Source organism: Bufo bufo, chromosome 1 (genome assembly GCF_905171765.1).
Source record: "Bufo bufo chromosome 1, aBufBuf1.1, whole genome shotgun sequence".
Classification (NCBI taxonomy): Eukaryota; Metazoa; Chordata; class Amphibia; order Anura; family Bufonidae; genus Bufo; species Bufo bufo.
The window spans coordinates 188,263,516-188,287,660 of record NC_053389.1 but is presented as its reverse complement, the minus strand read 5'-3'; the positions used below and the strand labels follow the sequence as shown (position 1 = coordinate 188,287,660).

The following is a 24,145-nucleotide window of genomic DNA, read 5'->3' as shown; positions in this document are numbered from 1 at the left end:
AATATATACATATATCCCCTGTGTATATGTTTGTATGGGCCCAGTATTTGCCCATATGTCCCTTGTAGGTGTATGTGGGCCCAGTATATGGTTATATATGTGCATATATAGATATGCATATATGCACCAGTATTATATGCATATATTATATAATATATAGTCCAGAAAATGAACGGCACTCCGAAGGATTATAGACCATTAACTCCTTTATTCACCCGTGCGGTGCAACGTTTCGGCTCAGTACTAGAGCCTTTTTCAAGCCTTGAAAAAGGAACTAGTACTGAGCCAAAACGTTGCACCGCACGGGTGAATGAGGCTACTTTCACATTAGCGTTTTTCTTTTCCGGCATAGAGTTCAGTCACAGGGGCTCTATACCGGAAAAGAACTGATCAGGCATATTCCCACGCATTCTGAATGGAGAGTAATCCGTTCAGGATACATCAGGATGTCTTCAGTTCAGTCATTTTGACTGATCAGGCAAAAGAGAAAACCGTAGCATGCTACGGTTTTATCTCCGGCAAAAAAAAACTGAAGACTTGCCTGAATGCCGGCCCGTCCTTCCGGTCTGCGCATGCGCAGACCTCTAAAAATGAGAAAAAAAATACCTTATCCGTTTTGCCTGAAGACACCAGAAAAACGGATCCGGTATTGCAATGCATTTTTCTGCCTGATCAGGATCCTGATCAGTCTGAAAAATGCCTGATCAGTCAGAAAAAATGACATAGGCCTCTTTCACACTTGCGTTGTTGGGATCCGGCATGCACTTCCGTTGCCGGAGGTGCCTGCCGGATCCGTAACAACGCAAGTGTACTGAAAGCATTTGAAGACGGAACCGTCTTCCAAATGCGTTCAGTGTTACTATGGCACCCAGGACGCTATTAAAGTCCTGGTTGCCGTAGTAGTAGTGGGGAGCGGGGGAGCGGTATACTTACCGTCCGTGCGGCTCCCGGGGCGCTCCAGAGTGACGTCAGAGCGCCCCATGCGCATGGATGACGTGATCCATGTGATCACGTGATCCATGCGCTTGGGGCGCCCTGACGTCACTCTGGAGCGCCCGGGGAGCCGCACGGACGGTAAGTATGCTGCTCCCCCGCTCCCCGCTACATTTACCATGGCTGTCGGGACTTTAGCGTCCCGGCAGCCATGGTAACCACTCTGAAAAAGCTAAATGTCGGCTCCGGCAATGCGCCGAAACGACGTTTAGCTTAAAGCCGGATCCGGATCAATGCCTTTCAATGGGCATTGATCCCGGATCCGGCCTTGCGGCAAGTCTTCAGGATTTTTGGCCGGAGCAAAAAGCGCAGCATGCTGCGGTATTTTCTCTGGCCAAAAAACGTTCCGTACCGGAACTGAAGACATCCTGATGCATCCTGAACGGATTTCACTCCATTCAGAATGCATTAGGATAATCCTGATCAGTATTCTTCCGGCATAGAGTCCCGACGACGGAACTCTATGCCGGAAGACAATAACGCAGGTGTGAAAGAGCCCATACGTTTGCATACAGTTTGCCTGATCAGGCAGGCAGTTCAGGCAACGGAACTGCCTGCTGGAATCAAACAACGCAAGTGTGAAAGTACCCTAAAGGAGTTATTTGTCTATAATCAATTGTAGTGCCGTTCATTTTCTGGACTATTGTTGGGGTAAAAAGCTTATTCCCTTAAGGACGTGCACCCAGACTTGTTCATTGCCTGTGCCGCCATTTTTTCACTGATATATATAATGTCCCAGTTCACTCCTTAAGGACACAGCCTTATTTCACTTTAAGGACTCGGCCATTTTTTGCAAATCTGACCAGTGTCACTTTAAGTGGTGATAACTTTAAAACGCTTTGACTTATCCAGGCCATTCTGAGATAGGTTTTTTCGTCACATATTGTACTTCATGACACTGGTAAAAGGAAGTAAAAAAAAAAATATCATTTTTATTTATAAAAAAAAAATACCAAATTTACCAAAAATTTGTAAAAAAAAGTCTGAAGTCACTTTGTGAGGCTTACATAATAGAAACCACCCAAAAATGACCCCAATTTTTGGCAAATTTTCCATTTTAATCCATTTTTTCCAGTAACAAAGCAAGGGTTAACAGCCAAACAAAATGCTATATTTATTGCCCCGATTCTGTAGTTTGCAGAAACACCCCATATGTGGCCGTAAACTACTGTACGGGCACACAGTAAAGCGTAGAGGGAAAAGGTGCGCCGTATGGTTTTTGGAAGGCAGATTTTGCTGGACTGGTTTATTTACACCATGTCCCATTTGAAGCCCCCCTGATCAGTGCTCCAGACAAAAAAATAAAAATACCTAGTAGCCATTGGCTCCTGAACTGAAAAATTTAGGAGCCAAATTAAATTTTTAGTCACCAAATCGAATCAAAATTTTGTTATCGTGACAACGCTACGCCGATCAGATCGGCGTAGGGTTGTTTCGATACCAAAATTTTGATTCGCTTTAGTCACCATAAAAAAAAAAAGTATTGCGATACTCAATACCACACAAAAAAAAAAAAAACCTGCGTGCATTTCGCATTTTACGAAATGTTCGGCCCATAATAGAACAGTCCTATCCTATTTTTTTGGGTGACAAGGTGACAAAAAAAAAGGCGAATCGCATGGTTTTGATTTATTTATTTCTGTTACGGCGCTCACCGCATATGAGATATTTTTTTATAATTTAATAGTTTGGACTTTTCGGACGCAGCATTATGTAATATGTTTATTTATTTACTGTTTATATATTTCATATGTAAAATTGGTATTCACAGGTTGAACAAATTCCTGTTCAGGGAATTCTATAGTAGAATATGGTCAACAAATTACATAGTCACAGTGATGCCATGATTCTAAAATATAACTTTTAATATATATAAATAAAATAGTCAATGAATCCCTCTAAGTAATAGTTAATCAATCAATATAGAAAGAAAAAAGGAAAAATAAATTTGAAAACTAGGGTCAGGATGATATAAGTTGTTTGTTAATGGTTAGTAGATGTTAATGAAACCTATATTAGGGAGGTAATAGCCCTATTAAGGACCCTAACGTAGTAGCCCTACCTATTACGGAATAGCCGCCCCGATAGGGGCGATCCCGTTTCTCGTGCCTCCTAGAGTCCCTAGTTGACCCTGCAGGGACGGATGCCTATATAAGGGGGACCCTATAGAGATGCCTGGGCTATTCTACACAAGAAAAATAATAAATGTACACAGATAATAAAACCCGGTGACAAACTAGACCCAAATATGAAAATATGATATATAGAAAATACAGAAGTGAGATGTCCCTACGCGTTTCGCCTGGTTGGTGTCAGGCTCATCAGGGGACATATTTAGCAAAGAATACCTATCACCATAGAATAATACAAATATTATTACATATATATGTATAGAGATTTTTATTTCCTTTTTATATTTTTCTCCTCCGTTTGAGGGTACGTAAAAAGATTTTAGGAATTAGGATAGAATAGGCCAGTACTTTAGATTAATACTGATCAATAAAGTCAATAGGATGATTAGATCAATTGCCAACAGCTGGAGAGAAATCGTGAAAAGATGAACAAGATGAACAAGAGGCGGTAACGATATTGATGAAAAGCCCCTGCTTATTCATCCAACTCGTGCTGAGGGCTGTGGCCAGACTGAGATACACCGAACCGTATATTTAGATATATACTAGTCTGTCTGTTACATTGAGACTCTGCCTCTAAACTGTTAGCGTCACCACAAATAATGCCCATAACGGACATTAAATATCAATCAAAAATTAGAGATGGTCCTCCTGATATTAGTTAGCTATAGACAATGGCTAACATTTCAAACGGTATATATAGATAGATACCAACACCATTCAATATAGAAACTGTGGACTAGTAGCAGCTGATTTGTATCAATAATACTTGCGTGCCCAGTCGGGGCAGGATGAGTCAATGATAATGTCCACAGCTCCGGGTGTATATGGCAGTAATAGCTTCAGAGAAGACCCTGTGGTGATGGCGTCCGGTGGATAAGCGGCGAGATATTGCCGGCGTTCCTACCTTTTAAACCCTAACTTCCGGGTATCGGGTCACATAAGTGACCACGTGATTATGATGACAGAGAGCGTCCGACGTAAGACGTCGGGCGCCTGAAACCAAGCCTCGTTTGGGAATGAAAGGGATAGCGTCTGACGTGAGACGCACCCAGGGAAGCACTGTATGTCTAGTATTAGAACGTGACTTCCGGATCACAGGGGAGAGTCACGTGATCGCAAGGCTGGGCAGCGTCCGGCGCCATGCTACGATGCGTAGATTGCAGTAAGAGGTAGATCTAATGTGTCAAACGCCATATTTTCCTCAGTGACCGCAGTATCGGTCACATGACTAGCAAAAGTGGGGCCAGACAATTTCTTATTATACTGTTATTCCATCCGGTTTAAACGAATCTATAGACTTTGCGTGTTTCATTTAAGACGTTTCATCTATCCTACAGGATTATTATATCCTTTATAACATAATTATTATTAAATAATGGGGGAGGGATCCACCCCTGCATCAATGGACCCTTCATTTATATATACATCTATCTACTTTTTGTCAATTATTCTCTCTAATAATTAAAATAAAATCTAATAAATTTTGGCAAGTCTAATTTTGACGTCATAAGCCTGATATATCTTAATATCCATTTATTAAATCTTGTATGGGCCACCACTGTTTAACGTTATAGGCAATGTGGGTATTATTAATTTTCAATGGGACTGATCTATTTATACCACGTATTGAATATGGCCTGACCCAATAAGAAATTGTCTGGCCCCACTTTTGCTAGTCATGTGACCGATACTGCGGTCACTGAGGAAAATATGGCGTTTGACACATTAGATCTACCTCTTACTGCAATCTACGCATCGTAGCATGGCGCCGGACGCTGCCCAGCCTTGCGATCACGTGACTCTCCCCTGTGATCCGGAAGTCACGTTCTAATACTAGACATACAGTGCTTCCCTGGGTGCGTCTCACGTCAGACGCTATCCCTTTCATTCCCAAACGAGGCTTGGTTTCAGGCGCCCGACGTCTTACGTCGGACGCTCTCTGTCATCATAATCACGTGGTCACTTATGTGACCCGATACCCGGAAGTTAGGGTTTAAAAGGTAGGAACGCCGGCAATATCTCGCCGCTTATCCACCGGACGCCATCACCACAGGGTCTTCTCTGAAGCTATTACTGCCATATACACCCGGAGCTGTGGACATTATCATTGACTCATCCTGCCCCGACTGGGCACGCAAGTATTATTGATACAAATCAGCTGCTACTAGTCCACAGTTTCTATATTGAATGGTGTTGGTATCTATCTATATATACCGTTTGAAATGTTAGCCATTGTCTATAGCTAACTAATATCAGGAGGACCATCTCTAATTTTTGATTGATATTTAATGTCCGTTATGGGCATTATTTGTGGTGACGCTAACAGTTTAGAGGCAGAGTCTCAATGTAACAGACAGACTAGTATATATCTAAATATACGGTTCGGTGTATCTCAGTCTGGCCACAGCCCTCAGCACGAGTTGGATGAATAAGCAGGGGCTTTTCATCAATATCGTTACCGCCTCTTGTTCATCTTGTTCATCTTTTCACGATTTCTCTCCAGCTGTTGGCAATTGATCTAATCATCCTATTGACTTTATTGATCAGTATTAATCTAAAGTACTGGCCTATTCTATCCTAATTCCTAAAATCTTTTTACGTACCCTCAAACGGAGGAGAAAAATATAAAAAGGAAATAAAAATCTCTATACATATATATGTAATAATATTTGTATTATTCTATGGTGATAGGTATTCTTTGCTAAATATGTCCCCTGATGAGCCTGACACCAACCAGGCGAAACGCGTAGGGACATCTCACTTCTGTATTTTCTATATATCATATTTTCATATTTGGGTCTAGTTTGTCACCGGGTTTTATTATCTGTGTACATTTATTATTTTTCTTGTGTAGAATAGCCCAGGCATCTCTATAGGGTCCCCCTTATATAGGCATCCGTCCCTGCAGGGTCAACTAGGGACTCTAGGAGGCACGAGAAACGGGATCGCCCCTATCGGGGCGGCTATTCCGTAATAGGTAGGGCTACTACGTTAGGGTCCTTAATAGGGCTATTACCTCCCTAATATAGGTTTCATTAACATCTACTAACCATTAACAAACAACTTATATCATCCTGACCCTAGTTTTCAAATTTATTTTTCCTTTTTTCTTTCTATATTGATTGATTAACTATTACTTAGAGGGATTCATTGACTATTTTATTTATATATATTAAAAGTTATATTTTAGAATCATGGCATCACTGTGACTATATGTAAAATTGGGAAAGGGGGGATTTAAACGTAATATTTTACTTTCACACTAGCGTTTTTCATTTCCGGCATAGAGTTCCGTCACAGGGGCTCTATACCGGAAAAGAACTGATTAGGCATATTCCCATGCATTCTGAATGGAGAGTAATCCGTTCAGGATTCATCAGGATGTGTTCAGTTCAGTCATTTTGACTGATCAGGCAAGAGAGAAAACCGTAGCATGCTACGGTTTTATCTCCGGCGAAAAAAACTGAAGACTTGCCTGAATGCCGGATCCGGCATTTTTCCCCATAGGAATGTATCAGTGCCAGATCCGGCATTCAAAATACCGGATCCGTCCTTCCAGTCTGCGCATGTGCAGACCGGTAAAAATGTGTAAAAAGATACAAGACGGATCCGTCTGTCCGCATGACAATCGCAGCGCTCAGCTCATAGCCTGAGTTTTATTTTTCTCCCAGGCTATGAGCTGAGCGCTGCGATTGCCCAGCGCTACAGCCTGGGAGAAGGAGACGCCCAAGAGAACAAGAGCAGGCTCCTCCGAGTTGAGCCGAAAATCTGAAGATACCGGAGCCTATGGCGGGAGAACGGAGCGGCGCCCAGGGATAATAGTAACGGCTCGGAGATCCCTGGGCGCCGCTCTCCATGTCAGCATACTTAGTTTAGATTTTTTATTGTAATGAAAGGTCCTCTTTAAAATTAAAATAAAGGTTATTTGAAGTTTCTGATCCCCGCGGTCACAGGACCCCCCCTTCCCCTTGCATTTAGCCAATGTGCCTGCTCAATGATTTGAGCAGGCACTGGGTTCCGATCACCGCCCACCGAGCAGCTGTGATCGGAAATACATAGGATGTACCGGTACGCGATGTGTCCTTAAAGATCGGGAAATCAGGGCGTACTGGTACGCCCTATGTCCGGAACGTGTGTGCGTATATATATATATATATATATATATATATATATATATATATATATATAGTAGGAAGGCGCAAGGGGCAGTCATTGATGGAAGGTATGTGTCACCGAGATTCCTGCCCTCGGTGAGGTAAGAGCCGGTAGTTTTAAGTGTCAGCGGAAGCTAGTGCTGACCGACACTGTTATTTGTTAGTATGGCTGTAAAGCAGACTCTTACTGGGAGTAGCCAAAGTGCTGAGTGGGTGGCTTTTCCCCACGCTCCAGGCCGGGTCTTTTTGGCCTATATAAAAAAAAACCCAGCCAGCATTCTCAGCTGGGTGTGGTTTATCCCCATCTGACAGAGAAGCTGGGGAATCTGTGTTTTGGGACCTGTGAAGTTGTGCCGTGCTAAAGGGCTGAGAGCCGCATGCCGGGAAACAGGCCCCTAAAGCCTGCTGTGGACTGTGGGTGGAAAATTGCTAACCAGGTGAAGATTTAGTTCTATGGACATTGCATGGTGTGACGACTGAACGGTCATTTTTGTTTTTCCTCATGTGTGAATAAACACCGAACTGTTTAAGTTAAAGACTTTGTGATTGCCTCTATACTACATCCGCTAGCCTGTATACCAGAGCAAAACCTCACAATATATATACTTAGATATTTAATGTGACCCAATAATATCCCCCAGGGGGTGTATATAGGATATATAGGAGATTTTTTATATACACTGCTCAAAAAAATAAAGGGAACACAAAAATAACACATCCTAGATCTGAATTAATTAAATATTTTTCTGAAATACTTTGTTCTTTACATAGTTGAATGTGCCGACAACAAAATCACACAAAAATAAAAAAATGGAAATCAAATTTTTTAACCCATGGAGGTCTGGATTTGGAGTCACACTCAAAATTAAAGTGGAAAAACACACTACAGGCTGATCCAAGTTTGATGTAATGTCCTTAAAACAAGTCAAAATGAGGCTCAGTAGTGTGTGTGGCCTCCACGTGCCTGTATGACCTCCCTACAACGCCTGTGCATGCTCCTGATGAGGTGGCGGACGGTCTCCTGAGGGATCTCCTTCCAGACCTGGACTAAAGCATCTGCCAACTCCTGGACAGTCTGTGGTGCAACGTGACGTTGGTGGATAGAGCAAGACATGATGTCCCAGATGTGCTCAATTGGATTCAGGTCTGGGGAACGGGCGGGCCAGTCCATAGCATCAATGCCTTCGTCTTGCAGGAACTGCTGACACACTCCAGCCACATGAGGTCTAGCATTGTCTTGCATTAGGAGGAACCCAGGGCCAACCGCACCAGCATATGGTCTCACAAGGGGTCTGAGGATCTCATCTCGGTACCTAATGGCAGTCAGGCTACCTCTGGCGAGCACATGGAGGGCTGTGCGGCCCTCCAAAGAAATGCCACCCCACACCATTACTGACCCAATGCCAAACCGGTCATGCTGGAGGATGTTGCAGGCAGCAGAACGTTCTCCACGGCATCTCCAGACTGTCACATTTGTCACATGTGCTCAGTGTGAATCTGCTTTCATCTGTGAAGAGCACAGGGCGCCAGTGGCGAATTTGCCAATCTTGGTGATCTCTGGCAAATGCCAAACGTCCTGCACGGTGTTGGGCTGTGAGCACAACCCCCACCTGTGGACGTCGGGCCCTCATATCACCCTCATGGAGTCTGTTTCTGACCGTTTGAGCAGACACATGCACATTTGTGGCCTGCTGGAGGTCATTTTGCAGGGCTCTGGCAGTGCTCCTCCTGTTCCTCCTTGCACAAAGGCGGAGGTAGCGGTCCTGCTGCTGGGTTGTTGCCCTCCTACGGCCTCCTCCACAACTCCTGATGTACTGGCCTGTCTCCTGGTAGCGCCTCCATGCTCTGGACACTACGGTGACAGACACAGCAAACCTTCTTGCCACAGCTCGCATTGATGTGCCATCCTGGATAAACTGCACTACCTGAGCCACTTGTGTGGGTTGTAGACTCCGTCTCATGCTACCACTAGAGTGAAAGCACCGCCAGCATTAAAAAGTGACCAAAACATCAGCCAGGAAGCATAGGAACTGAGAAGTGGTCTGTGGTTACCACCTGCAGAACCACTCCTTTATTGGGGGTGTCTTGCTAATTGCCTATAATTTCCACCTGTTGTCTATCCCATTTGCACAACAGCATGTGAAATTGATTGTCACTCAGTGTTGCTTCCTAAGTGGACAGTTTGATTTTACAGAAGTGTGATTGACTTGGAGTTACATTGTGTTGTTTAAGTGTTCCCTTTATTTTTTTGAGCAGTGTATATATATATATATATATATATATATATATATACACACACACACACACACATACACACACACACACACACACACACACACAGTGAGGAACAGAAATATTTGAACACCCTGCGATTTTGCAAGTTCTCCCACTTAGAAATCATGGAGGGGTCTGAAAGTCACATTGTAGGTGCATTCCCACTCAGAGACAGAATTAAAAAAAAAAAATATTTAAATTCCGGAAATCACATTGTATGATTTTTAAAGAATTTATTTATTTGTCTTGCACTGCTGAACATAAGTATTTGAACACCTGAGAAAATCAGTGTTAATATTTGGTACAGAAGCCTTTGCTTGCAATTACAGAGATCAAACATTTCCTGTAGTTCTTGACCAGGTTTGCACACACTGCAACAGGGATTTTGGCCCACTCCTCCACATCTGTCAGGTTTTGGGGCTGTCGCTGAGCAACTCTGAGTTTCAGCTCCCTCCAAAGATGTTCTATAGTATTTAGGTCTGGAGACTTGCTAGGCCACTCCAGAACCTTGATATGCTTCTTACGGAGCCACTCCTTGGTTATCCTGGCTGTGTGCTTCGGGTCATTGTCATGTTGGAAGACCCAGCCACGACCCATCTTCAATGCTCTGACTGAGGGAAGGAGGTTGTTGCTCAAAATCTTACCATTCATCCTCTCCTTAATACAGTGCAGTTGTCCTGTCCCCTTCGCAGAAAAGCACCCCCAAAGTATGATGTTACCACCCCCATGCTTCACATTAGGGATGGTGTTCTTGGGATGCAACTCATCCTTTTTCCTCCAAACACGACGAGAGAAGTTTAGACCAAAAAGTTCTACTTTGGTCTCATCTGACCACATGACTTTCTCCCATGCCTCCTCTGGATCATCCAGATGGTCATTGGCAAACTTCAGACAGGCCTGGACATGCGATGACTTGAGCTGGGGAATCTTCCATGCAATGCACGATTTGAAACCATGACGGCGTAGTGTTCTACCGACAGTGACTTTTGAAACTGTGGCCCCAGCTCTCTTCATGTCATTGACCAGCTCCTCCCTTGTAGTTCTGGGCCGATTCCTCACCTTTCTTATCATCAGTGATACCCCATGAGGTGAGATCTTGTATGGAGCCCCAGTTTAAGCCCCAGTTCAAGGGAGACTGACAGTCGTCTTTAGCCTCTTCCATTTTCTAACAATTGCTCCAACAGTTGATCTATTTTCACCAGCTTGGCAATTGCCCCGTATAAAAAATAAAGGGAACACAAAAATAACACATCCTAGATCTGAGTTAATTAAATATTCTTCTGAAATACTTTGTTCTTTATATAGTTGAATGTGCTGACAACAAAATCACACAAAAATAATAAAATGGAAATCAAATTTTTCAACCCATGGAGGTCTGGATTTGGAGTCACACTCAAAATCAAAGTGGAAAAACACACTACAGGCTGATCCAACTTTGATGTAATGTCCTTAAAACAAGTCAAAATGAGGCTCAGTAGTGTGTGTGGCCTCCCTACAACGCCTGGGAATGCTCCTGATGAGGTGGCGGACGGTCTCCTGAGGGATCTCCTCCCAGACCTGGACTAAAGCATCTGCCAACTCCTGGACAGTCTGTGGTGCAACGTGACGTTGGTGGATAGAGCGAGACATGATGTCCCAGATGTGCTCAATTGGATTCAGGTCTGAAGAACGGGCGGGCCAGTCCATAGCATCAATGCCTTCGTCTTGCAGGAACTGCTGACACACTCCAGCCACATGAGGTCTAGCATTGTCTTGCATTAGGAGGAACCCAGGGCCAACAGCACCAGCATATGGTCTCACAAGGGGTCTGAGGATCTCATCTCGGTACCTAATGGCAGTCAGGCTACCTCTGGCGAGCACATGGAGGGCTGTGCGGCCCTCCAAAGAAATGCCACCCCACACCATTACTGACCCAATGCCAAACCAGTCATGCTGGAGGATGTTGCAGGCAGCAGAACGTTCTCCACGGCGTCTCCAGACTGTCACGTCTGTCACATGTGCTCAGTGTGAACCTGCTTTCATCTGTGAAGAGCATAGGGTGCCAGTGGCGAATTTGCCAATCTTGGTGTTCTCTGGCAAATGCCAAACATCCTGGACGGTGTTGGGCTGTAAGCACAACCGCCACCTGTGGACGTCGGGCCCTCATATCACCCTCATTGAGTCTGTTTCTGACCGTTTGAGCAGACACATGCACATTTGTGGCCTGCTGGAGGTCATTTTGCATGGCTCTGGCAGTGCTCCTCCTGTTCCTCCTTGCACAAAGGTGGAGGTAGCAGTCCTGCTGCTGGGTTGTTGCCCTCCTACGGCCTCCTCCACGTCTCCTGATGTACTGGCCTGTCTCCTGGTAGCGCCTCCATGCTCTGGACACTACGCTGACAGACACAGCAAACCTTCTTGCCACAGCTTGCATTGATGTGCCATCCTGGATAAGCTGCACTACCTGAGCCACTTGTGTGGGTTGTAGACTCCGTCTCATGCTACCACTAGAGTGAAAGCACCGCCAGCATTAAAAAGTGACCAAAACATCAGCCAGGAAGCATAGGAACTGAGAAGTGGTCTGTGGTGACCACCTGCAGAACCACTCCTTTATTGGGGGTGTCTTGCTAATTGCCTATAATTTCCACCTGTTGTCTATCCCATTTGCACAACAGCATGTGAAATTGATTGTCACTCAGTGTTGCTTCCTAAGTGGACAGTTTGATTTCACAAAAGTGTGATTGACTTGAAGTTACATTGTGTTGTTTAAGTGTTCCCTTTATTTTTTTGAGCAGTGTATATACACATACACACACACACACACTTTATTATTTCCCCCAATCGCAGGTGACCCCTCCAGCTGATTTCCCCCCCTGCAAACACATGCCAGCGCCTGCAGGAGGTAAATGACGCCTAGGTGACTGGACAATCATATCCAGTTTCGGCCACTTCAAAGGACAAAGAATTAATAGATCCTCTGCCTTTTGATAGCACCACCGGCAGTGCCGGAGATGCTTTGCATTCTCCCCTGATGCGTATCTCCATCACAGTAATTACCACGCCGGAGATACGTGGTCACTTCACAGGCGAGAGGATCAACGCATCCCGCTGCCTAAAAGCGTGCGCCAGGACGGTGACGTCATATCACCGAGCCAGCCCACGTGGTCTTGCCTGCAGGCGCGCCTGCTGTGCGGGGCCGCTTGGAAACGAGCGCCGTATTTAAATAGTCCAGCAGCCCCCAAGAGAGAATCATCCCCTGCAAGACGAGCATCAGCTAGAATCAACCCCTATACCACTAATGCATTAAGCCCTGCTTTACTATAACCCTATACCACCAATGAATCCTTTGTTTATTAACCCCTTTCACCGTGCCCTACATCAATCCTAACCCCTGAACCACCAATCCTTGCTTTGCCATGCATTAACCCCTGCATTGTGAACCCTATCATTCCCACTACCACCAATATACATTAACCCCTGCAGTACCCTGAATAGATTCCCACTGTCACCAACCATTAACCCCTGCAATCCCTGGGGACCCTACTATATTTACCCCCTGCTATCCCTGCACATTCCTTGAACCCTGACGTGCATTAACCCTTGCAGTGCCATCATCACCCTGTATTGTAATTAACCCCTTGACACCCCGTAGGGTCAGTCTAGCGTCAGGAGGGAGGAAGCTGCTAATAGGGTGTGTTTAACTGTGAAATTTAGTTTGTGGGGTGTAAGTGTAATTGTGTAAGATATTGTATTGTGTTTAGTGTAGTTAGGTGTATTGTAGTGTTGTTAATATACTGCTGTGTGTGACTAATATATATATATATATATATATATATATATATATATACACATATATACACACACATACATGTCCATTGATATAAATATATATGGTTATAGTAATAATTAGACTGTAGACTTGTTATTGTGTAATAAATACGTTATTCATAGTACAGCGTATAGTCATTTATTGTAGTAGTCGTCGCTAGGGCTGAAACGATTACTTGAATTAATCAATTAACTCGACATAAAAAAAAAAAACTCGAATCGATGATTCGTTTGTGCTATGTGACCACAGAGTGAGTGAAGAGCTCGCAAAACGCTGCTTTAGATCCTGACGTACATACATCGTCAGGACATTTTAGTTCACTGGCGCTGCGGCTGGGCCCCGATGGCTAGGAGGGGGAGTGGGGGGGGGGGGGGGGGGGAGCTGGTGGCATTGGGGGAGGAGCTGAAGGCACTGGGGGGGAACTGATGCACTTGGGCTGATCGCACAGGGGGGAACGAAGGGTGTTGGGGACTGATGGCAGGGGGCCTGATGAGTTTTTATAAAGGAAAACAGTCTACGAATAACTTTTTTCTTATTAGGGTACTCAATTAATCGTAAAACAAATCGGTAGAATGCTCAATTACTAAAATAATCGTTTACTTCAGCCCTAGTCGCCGCAGTAGTAGTAGCAATTCACACGTAGTTCAGTTCAAAGTGCAACAAGGAAGTTAGATAGTATTTATAGCATAAATAGGCGGAGTCATCAGTAGACGACTCACGCCTATTTATGAATTATTGATATTAAGGCAAAATATTAATAATTAAATTCTCCTTTTACAAGTAACATTTAAGATTTGTGCCTACTTCAGCAAGTGTGTGTATAATAAGAACTGTGCCTAGAAGTACTTGTATATGCAAGCTGCAAAGTTTTCAGTAAAGGTGGTTTTCTGGGATTTTAATATTGATGATTGATCCTCAGGATAGGTCATCAATATCACATCGGCGAGGGTCTGACACCCAGACCCCCGCCGATCAGCTGGTTGAAGAGAAGGCTGCCCTCAGTGCGACTGCAGCCTTTCCTTTATTGTTTTCCTGCTCGCCGTCGACATCGCAGCGGTGAGCCGGTGTAATTACAGAGCCGTCCCATTTGCCCTCCCCAGTAATCATTATATAGCCATGATACATTGGGAACAGTTCAAGCAGGTGAGATAATATTTGCATCCGATAACCCGACATCCCATTCACGACAGCGTCCCTTTAAACAAATTAGAGGATGCGTTTCCGTGTTTGACAAGCTACAAACAATTGGGCTCCGTTTGCAGACTCCTATGGCTGTCTACATGGGATCACAAAGCCTCTTGTGTGCTGCAGATGCCTCCGTGTACCAACAGATGCCACGTGGCAGGGATTCTTTCTCTGAAGTGCTAATGAAGCGTAGCCGAGAACAAGCAGTCATATTCTTTGTTGTGGATTATTGCTCACATGAACCGCACGCTGATCTGCTGCCGCCAATCACACCGGCATTGTGCACGGCTGAGCTTCACCAAGACCCACAACACAAAGAGTTATATGGAAATAAGACGTCACAGTGACAATGAGGAATGGACACGTGGCCTAAGGGCTAGCACGGCACACACAATATTTAGCTACAGGGATTGGGTAGTAAACTTAAAGGGTTTCTGTCATGAGAAATAACGTTATGTAGCTGGCTGGGGGGCATTAGAGGCGCCGTTCTCTCACCGTTTGGCACACCCTTGTAAAGGTGAGCGATATCCTCGGTCTCCTCCGTGCCCCGCTAATCCTGCGCCGTCCATTTTTGTATTAGGCACAGTGAGTGAAGGACAATCGCCTGCTGCTGTCCTTCACTCACTGCGCCTAATACTAAAATAGAGGGCGCAGGCGCGGGATTTGTGGGGCACGGAGGAGTCTGAGGAGGTCAATCACCTTTACAAGGGCGTGCCAAACGGTGAGAGGACAGATCCTCTAGGTGCTGCAGCAACGCCCCACTAGCACTTAGAGGCTCATTTGCATATTATAAAAGTCATTATTTAGCACAAACGGCGGCAGGGAGATATAAGTCACACAGTTATGTTCTGCTGACCTTAGCACATGGATAATGTCCGCCAGCTACATAACGATTTTTCTGATGACAGAAACCCTTTAATGTTTTCCCTGGGTTAAGGAAAGTCTAGTTAAAAGGGGTTGTCCCACAAATAATATTCTAGGACCTGGATCTGAATACTTTTGTAATTGCATGTAAATAAAAATGTATTATAGCCACTGAGTTATTCAACGAACTATCTGTACAGCGCCATCTGCTGTTCGCCCTTTTTCTACTTTTTCTGTCCTGCTCACTGAGATGGAAGCACATGCTCAGTCCCATCCTTCAGTTCCACAAGCTGCAGCAGGACACGCCTCCTAAAGGGTGGAAGCAGATTTCATCCTTCCACTGCCAATAGGTGCAGCAGACAGGACATGCCCCCCAGCTGCAATTGGAGCAATGAATGGGGAAATCTCTGGATCTATGTGAACTACAGGAATGGTTCTAGGTTTGTTAGAAAGAGGTTGTCATATACTAGATTATATATGATTGAAGAGGTTTTTCAAGATTATTATTTTTTTTTACTGATGACCTATCTTCTGGATAGGTGGGTATATAAGGGGTGATTTATCCTCCGCATAGGTCATCAGTATTTGATTGGTGAGGGTCCAACACCCAGGACCGCCACCGTTCAGCTGTTTGAGAAGGCAGCAGTGCTCACAGTAGTGCAGTGGCATTCTCTCAGCTTTTCCTAGGCCATGTGACATCACGTTCATCAGTCACATGATGCAACTCAGCCCCAATTGAAGTGAATGGGGCTGGGCTGTAATACCAAGCACCACCGCTATACAATGTACGGCGCTGTGCTTGGTGAGCAGGGAGAAGGCCACAGTGCTCACAGGAGTGCCGGTGCCTTCTCAAAAATCTGATCTGTGGGGGTCCCAGGTGTTAGACCCCCACCGATCAGATAGTAATGACCTATCCAGGGGATAAATCACCCCTTATTTACCCACCTATCCAGAGGATAGGTCATCAGTATCAAAATCTCTGAAAACCCCTTTAACCATGTGACAACCACTTTAAGACTACAAATACACGATCCAGTCACATTATTATGAGACCGCAGTAGGAGTAGCAGCGGTGGCAGCGCGCAGCCGCTGGCTCTGAATGGCAGCATACTGTTACACTGCTGCAGATAGAGGAGCGGCAGTGTCCCCATCACGATCACACTATAACCACTGATATAAAAGGGTTGTCCAGGTTCAGACCTGAACCCGGACACAACCCGATCTGCACTCATTCACCATGAATGAGCGGAGCATCAGAGCTTTTCACGCTGAATCGCACAGGGAAAGGGAATTTTCTTCAGATCTGGCGACATGGGTAAGCTGGGCGGAGGCTTCCACCTAGCAGTGAGCCGGTGACATCACCGGCACTAATGGGCGGGCTTTAGCGCTGCTTTCACAGGCTAGGGCAGAGCTAAAGACCACCCATCAGAGGCGGTGACGTCACCAGGATCACTGCCAGGTGGATGCCTCCGCCTAGCAGAGTCCAAATGTACACAAACAGCCAGGGCAAGCGGGAGCATCGGCATGTAAAAAGCTCCGGTGAATAAGTGCAGATCCGGTTGTGTCCCGACAACCCCTTTAACCTTCACCTCTCAGCACATGCTTTTAATGAATAAAATAAAAGTGAAGTTTTAATATCTTAACTGTCACATGCAAAAATAAGGCGTTTAGTAGACTTTGACTAAATGTAAAAATATACACATTATTCTTCCTTTTACTGACGTCGGCAGTGTGTAGCTCATGAAGGAAGTCCCGTGTGGTGAGCTGGCTTGGTGAGTATATAAAGGGACAATTTATCAGCGTTACAAAAAGGGATGATTCATTACAAGTCTCGGAACAACCTTCTTAACCCCTTCAGGGCTGTTCTTTAGGACATTTTAGGCATTTAGCGTCACATTCCAAGAGCTATAATGTTTCCATTTTTCTGTCAATGTCGCTGTATAAGGCCTCGTATTTTGCAGGAGTTGTATTTTTCATGGATACTATTTTGGGGTACATACAACTCTTCTGGGGAAGAGTCGTTTGTAATTCTGCCACTGTTTTTGCATTATAAATTTAGAGGCACAAGTAATCTGTTCCCTTTATTCTGTGAAGCATTATATAGCGGTAGTTCTTTTAAGGATTTACTACTTTTGTACAATACACTTTTTTGTATAAATAGTTTGTTTTTGTGGTGCCAAATCCTAATATACCGTAACTTTTTCACTTTTTTAGCAATAAAGATGTGCGAGTGCTTGTACCTCTACAGGATAGCGGTTATGGACACGACAATACTAATTTTGAATAGGTGTTTTTTGTATTTTTTATAAAACATAATAAAGACTCTTACTGTTAAAATGCAATTTTAGTGTTTATCTATAATTTCCACCAAAATGGTCGCTTACAATGCACTACTTCTGTAGTGCAGTGTATTATGTCAGCCTGTCAGTAGCCTATTCATCTACAATGGTAAAACCATTGTTTAAGGGAAAAAGGGGGATTTTATATTCCGTCGTATACATTTTCTTTTCTTCTAGAAAACTTGAGAATTTGACCCTACTATCATTTGATCACTTCTGCAATGTGTCTGTATTGAAGTGCATTATGCCAGGCCGTGTTACACTGACAGGCAGCCTAATATGCTCTTGTACATCGCAGCCCTGGGGAGGGCTCTAACACTGGCTGCCATAGCAACCCAGGATTATGTAGCAGGGGTGCTGATGGGCTTACAGACAGAGCACCCTTTCATATTAAAGCACATAAGAGCTGTAGTCCGCATCAGTGGGGTTAACCAACCAGTCATTACAACTTATACCAACTGTGAATGGCACGGGCACAAGTCTTCACCCACGCCATCCCCTGTATTGGTATAGTGCAGGGCATGAACTCTGCTTTCCATGTCACACTACTATAGTGCAGCAGAGGAGGGGTTAAAACAAATCAATTATGAGCCTTTATTATTCTGTATAGACAAGCTCTACCCTTTTAGAATTCATACATTTGTGGTTTACTCTAGCTTTCACCCTATTAGGTGTACTTAAAGGGGTATTCCGGTTGTTTGAAGTTATCCAATATTCACAAGAGATTTTTTTTTATCTCAAATTAAAAAAAAATCCCAAACTCCCTCTATTCCAGCTCTATCAGTCTGATGTTCCCCACCAGTGCAGCCATGTCATGTTTCGGCTGCAGTGATAACGTGCCCATATATCGCATATTACTGCCGCAGCCAATCACTCCTCTTAGCGGTACACGGCACTAGAGCAGTAACGGAGTGATTGGCTACAGTAGTCACATGCAGTATACAGGTATATCACTGCTGCAGCCAGGAGAACAAAACCTGGCTGGTAGGAGGGAGTGGCGGCATTGGAAAGGAGGCAGTTCACATGGTAAGTATAAGAGTATAAAATAGAAAAAAACTCAACACCTTTAAAAAGAGGATGGAACCATTTAAGGGGGTTTTGAGCAACCCCCCACCTGGCCAGTCCAGCAAAACGGAACCATACTTTCCTATCCCCAACCTTAAAGCCTTGCTCAGGTCCCCCACCGTCAACATCTGCTTTGACACTGCTGCAGCCAATCACTGATCTCAGCAGTGACCTGCTTCCTTGTCTCACGTGACCAACTGACCTGACACAAGGGGAGCAGATCACCAGCCAGCGATTGGCTGCAGTGGTGTCAAAGTAGATGTTGATAGCGGGGGACCCAAGCAAGGTAGCCAAAGACAGAAAGTGAAGCAGCTTGAACCAAATGGTGGGGAGCAGGTAACTATGTCTCCATTTTGCAGCAATGGATTTATCAAACCTACCCGAAAAGGTGGCTGACCACTTCAAACAAAGAAAATGTCAGAGAAGCCACACAAATATTAATATTTAATATTTCTTACCTGAACAGTTGTAACCATTTAAGACCCCGTCGAGGATCTGCTTCGTAGTATGCTCAAACACATCTTGTTGGCAGTTCTGTTCACCAAATACACGGTCAAATATGAATTTCAGATCTTTCCCTTTGCGCCTCGTTCCTTCGTGGCCTCTGAGGTTGGAGAAGACACCTGATGTTTCGGGCTCATCAGGGTCAAATATCAAAATGTTGTGATCAACTACTTGCACCACAGAGTACTGGTTTCCTTCCTGCTCCCTTGAGTTTGGTGGGCGGACACGGACCACCACAGAGACGTTCCCTTCTTCAGCGGCCACAGGAGCAGCCATATTAAAATGATATGACAACTGGTGTCAGATAGGCCTGTGGGGACACAAGAAAGTGGCACTGGTTATTATCAGCCATGTCATTACACTGCCCACTACTGACATCTATAAACGTTCTTTTCCTTGGACCAAGGCCTCATTCACACACTGATGATATCCCATTATAGAGGACCTGTTATCTCCTGACGACTGCATTAGTAACAACTCATTCCCCATGTAATAAAAATTCTAGAGCCAGGGGCGGATTAGCCATAGACCCTACAGGGAAATTTCCCGGTGGGCCGATGCCCCAGGGGGCCACACAAGCCCTTCTCTCTGCCGCTGACCAGATACATAATAACCTCTCAACAGTAATTAACTCTGTGAGAATCAGGTACATCAGCCAGGGACCACACATGCCCTCCCAAAGTCAACTGCTGTAGTCTGCACATCACCTCCTAAGCCCCACCTCCTAAGCCCCCTGCTCCATAGACAACTGGAGGAGGAGGACAGAAGATGGCAGCTAGTGATGGCCACCACAGAGGGACAGTTTTTGGTTCAGTATATAATGCTACACTTTGTTATTTGGTACTGCTGGGATGGTATTTTGCACCATGCTATTGTTGACCCCGCCTATGGGTGTTGCCCTGCCTTTTCTTAATTTGGACCTGCCTACAACAGGAGGCCACTTTAAGTTCCCAGTCCGCTTTTGCCTAGAGCATCTACTTTAATAATTCTATGTTGTGCCATTTCTCTGTTCAGTGTCAGACTGGGGTACCTAGAGCCAACCAGTGTAACGGATTCTGGGGGCCCACCTTAAGGCTCCTGAACACAAACTTATTTCTTTCCCCGTGTTCGTACCATTTTTTTTTTTTTTTGTGGCCTGTATGCGAAACCATTCACTTCAATGGGGGCCACAAAAAACAGAAATGACTCCGTGTCCATTCCGTGTCTGTATGTCCGTTACGCAAAATTATAGAACATGTCCTATTATTGTCGGCTTACAGACAAGGTGTCACAGGGAGTCTGTCACCTCCATATGGCATATACAGTGCTTACATGGCTCTGTAGACCACCTATTCAGGATTGTAATGGTACCTTTGTTCTGTTCTCTAGACTTGCACAAGCAGGAAAAACGAAGTTTAATTCATATGCAAATGAGCACTCGCAAGTGCCCAGGGGCGGCGTTCAGTGTGTAGGTGCCCAGGCTGCTCTGCCTTCTTTTCACTTTACTCCTCCCCAGCCTCTGCCTTAGCCCGCCCTTCAAGTCCTTTACGTCTTCGCTAGGTCCGGCCAAGATCCCACGTCTGTGCACTGCTTCGCCGGGCTGGGGCATGCGCACGGTGATGCCCATTGTGGGCACTGCATCACTTCACCTAGTGCGCATGCCCTCGGCCGGACCTATCGATGAGGCAAGAGACTTGTAGGGCGGGTGAAGAGACTCCATCTTGTCTTCTCTTACATGTACAGAATTGTTATAATATCTCACCCACGCACTTCACATCCCCCCCCCCCCCCTGTGAGTTAGGTTCACTTAGGCTACTTTCACACTAGCGTTCGGAGCGGATCCGTCTGATGTTTCATCAGACGGATCCGCTCCGATAATGCAGACGTTCGCATCCGTTCAGAACGGATCCGTCTGCATTAAAACTTAGAAAATTTTCTAAGTATGAAAGTAGCCTGAGCGGATCCGTTCAGACTTTACATTGAAAGTCAATGGGGAACGGATCCGCTTGAAGATTGAGCCATATGGTGTCATCTTCAAGCGGATCCGTCCCCATTGACTTACATTGTAAGTCTGGACGGATCCGCTCGCCTCCGCACGGCCAGGCGGACACCCGAACGCTGCAAGCAGCGTTCAGGTGTCCGCTCACTGAGCGGAGCGGAGGCTGAGCGCTGGCAGGCGGATGCATTCTCAGTGGATCCGCCTCCACTGAGAATGCATTGGGGCCAGACGGATGCGTTCGGGGCCGCTCGTGAGCCCCTTCAAACGGAGCGCACGAGCGGACACCCGAACGCTAGTGTGAAAGTAGCCTTATCTGTCTCAGGACAGATTCTCAGAATCTCCCAGAACTAGAACAAATGTTCTGTTTCACTCAGGGTCATTCGGCACAACTGCATACATTCTTATATGTGACGTATTACATACCCATAAAAGGATGTTCCGGTAGTATCTGTATGAGCACCAATGTATATCATTTATGATTGGTTTAACGCTGTTATGCAAACTTTTATACTGCCTATATAAGGCCAAGCTATAGCATAATAAAATTAGAGTGTTTCTCAGTGATGTGTGTGTCTATTATTGCCAACTGAGAAACATCTCTCCTGACGTCAGTGTCTCAAACCAAGGTGGTCGTAGAGGTCCAGAAAGGTCCAAATCCTTTCAGCGGGCAAAGGCAGAGACTGGGGAGGAGTAAAGTGAAAAGAAGGCAGAGCAGCCTGGGCATCTACACAGTGAACGCCGCCCCTGGGCACCTACACAGTGAACGCCGACCCTGGGCACTTGTGAGTGCTCATTTGCATATGAATTAAACTTCGTTTTTCCTGCTTGTGCAAGTCTAAAGAAAAGAACAAAAAGGTACCACTACAATCCTGTATAGGTGTGCTACAGAGCCATGTAAGCACTGTATATCGCCATATGGAGGTGACAGACTCCCTTTAAGAGGGTAGGGAAAACACCAAATACACACCACAAAGAATAGACAACAATCTAGGCCTCAAAAGCTAAGGAAGAGGGATGGTGACCTCCTAGTAATCCCTAGGCCTTTCCCTAACTCCTGCCAGTATGAGCAGATCCTGATTGTGGAAATACTTATACACCAGATACCTAAAGCCCTGCTAAAACTGACTAGCCCTAGGATAGGTAGCAGGGGATGAGACAGCTTGTTCCTTCCAGAATGAAGGAACCTGCGTCTCCTTGAGGCCTAGAAACAACACACACCAGATAATAAGAAACAGGAGATCCAAGACAAACCAGCACTAGCAACTCCAAGCAGAAACTATAAACCGCATGGTCAGCAGTGTGAGGCGGATCTAAATAGAGCCTCATCACTGATAGCGAGCGGCACCTGAGGAAAGGCGAGATCCTGCCAAACAACAACATACATAGAGGAAAACAGAGAGACCTGTCAGATAGCATCACGTGCAGCAAGTCTATCCGATCTTCTCCCCTCTCACAGGAGAGACCATGACAGTACCCCCCTCCCCCTTCTACGGGTGGCCTCCGGACACCCAGGACCGACTTTATCAGGATGCGCCCTGTGAAAGGCCCTCACAAGTCGACTGGCATTCACGTTGGTCGCAGGAATCCACATTCTTTCCTCTGGACCATAACCCTTCCAGTGCACGAGGTACTGAAGCGATACGTCGGTTCACTATCCTGGCAATCTGAGACTCAAGATTACCATCCACCATGACAGGAGGTGGTGGCAGGGAGGATGGTTCAGCAGGTTCAACATATCTTTTCAGCAATGACTTGTGAAAAACATTATGAATCTTCAAAGCCTGTGGAAGCTCAAGACGAAAAGCAACCGGAATAATAATGGCAGAGATCTTGTATGGCCCAATAAACCTTGGCCCCAACTTCCAAGAGGGTAACTTCAACTTAATATTTCTTGTGGACAGCCACACAGAATCACCCACTCTCAGGTCCAGACCACTCACACGTCTCTTGTCAGCCATACGTTTATACTTTTTGCCCATTTTATTTAAATTGTTTTAAATCTTCCACCAAATAGATGACAACGAAGAGGCGAATCGTTCCTCTTCAGGTATACCAGACGTCTCAGTACCAGAAAATGTGTCCAACTGCGGATGGAACCCATATGCACTAAAAAACTGCGACTTATCAGTAGACTCCTGTCTACGGTTATTTATGGCAAACTCGGCCAACGATAAAAATGAAGACCACTCATCTTGATTCTCAGAGACAAAACATCTCAAATAAGTCTCCAGATTCTGGTTAGTGCGCTCAGTCTGCCCATTCAACTGAGGATGAAAGGCCGAAGAGAAGGACAATTGGACCCCCAGACGAGTACTGAACGCCTTCCAGAATCTGGAAAAAAACACCTTGATAAGGACATACGTTAACAAAATGTCCTCCTTGACCACAGAAAAAGCAAAGTCTTTTCTTAACCGTAAAGTTTTTATCACCTGGTCCAGGTGTGACCTGAACCAATTGCATTGGATCCTCACCAGACACGAGCTCGAGTGTCTCTTTACCCAGAGTGTCAGTAGAGACCGCTTCCCTGTATAATAATACGTCCCGGCGAAAGGAATTTTAGATCTCTCCCTCAGGCGTCTATCAATACGCACCGCCAGAGACATGGCCGCCTCCAATGACTTTGGATTTGCGTAAAATGCCAAGGCGTCCTTCACAAAAGTGACTACGGACCGCTGGGTCATTCCACTCCGCATCAGTTGCCCACCTCCTAAATTCAGAGCAATAGGACTCGGCTGAACACTCTCCCTGCCGCAAGCAACGCAACTTAGATTCGGCCAGGGAAACCCGATCTGGGTCATCATAGCTAAGTCCCAGAGCTCTGAAAAATTCATCTACCGACCAGAGGGATT

The 24,145-nt window shown here is 45.2% G+C and overlaps 1 protein-coding gene across 1 annotated transcript in view; it reads right to left on the bottom strand.

Moving 5' to 3' along the window:
- The window catches only part of LOC121002204 (kinesin-like protein KIF18B), a 92,548-nt gene that overhangs the window by 60,172 nt on the left and 8,231 nt on the right, over positions 1–24,145 (bottom strand). The window contains exon 2 of the mRNA XM_040433561.1: positions 19,273–19,628. Coding sequence (XP_040289495.1) covers positions 19,273–19,594 — 322 coding nt within the window. The 5' untranslated portion in view covers positions 19,595–19,628. The remainder of the gene's footprint in view (positions 1–19,272; positions 19,629–24,145) is intronic.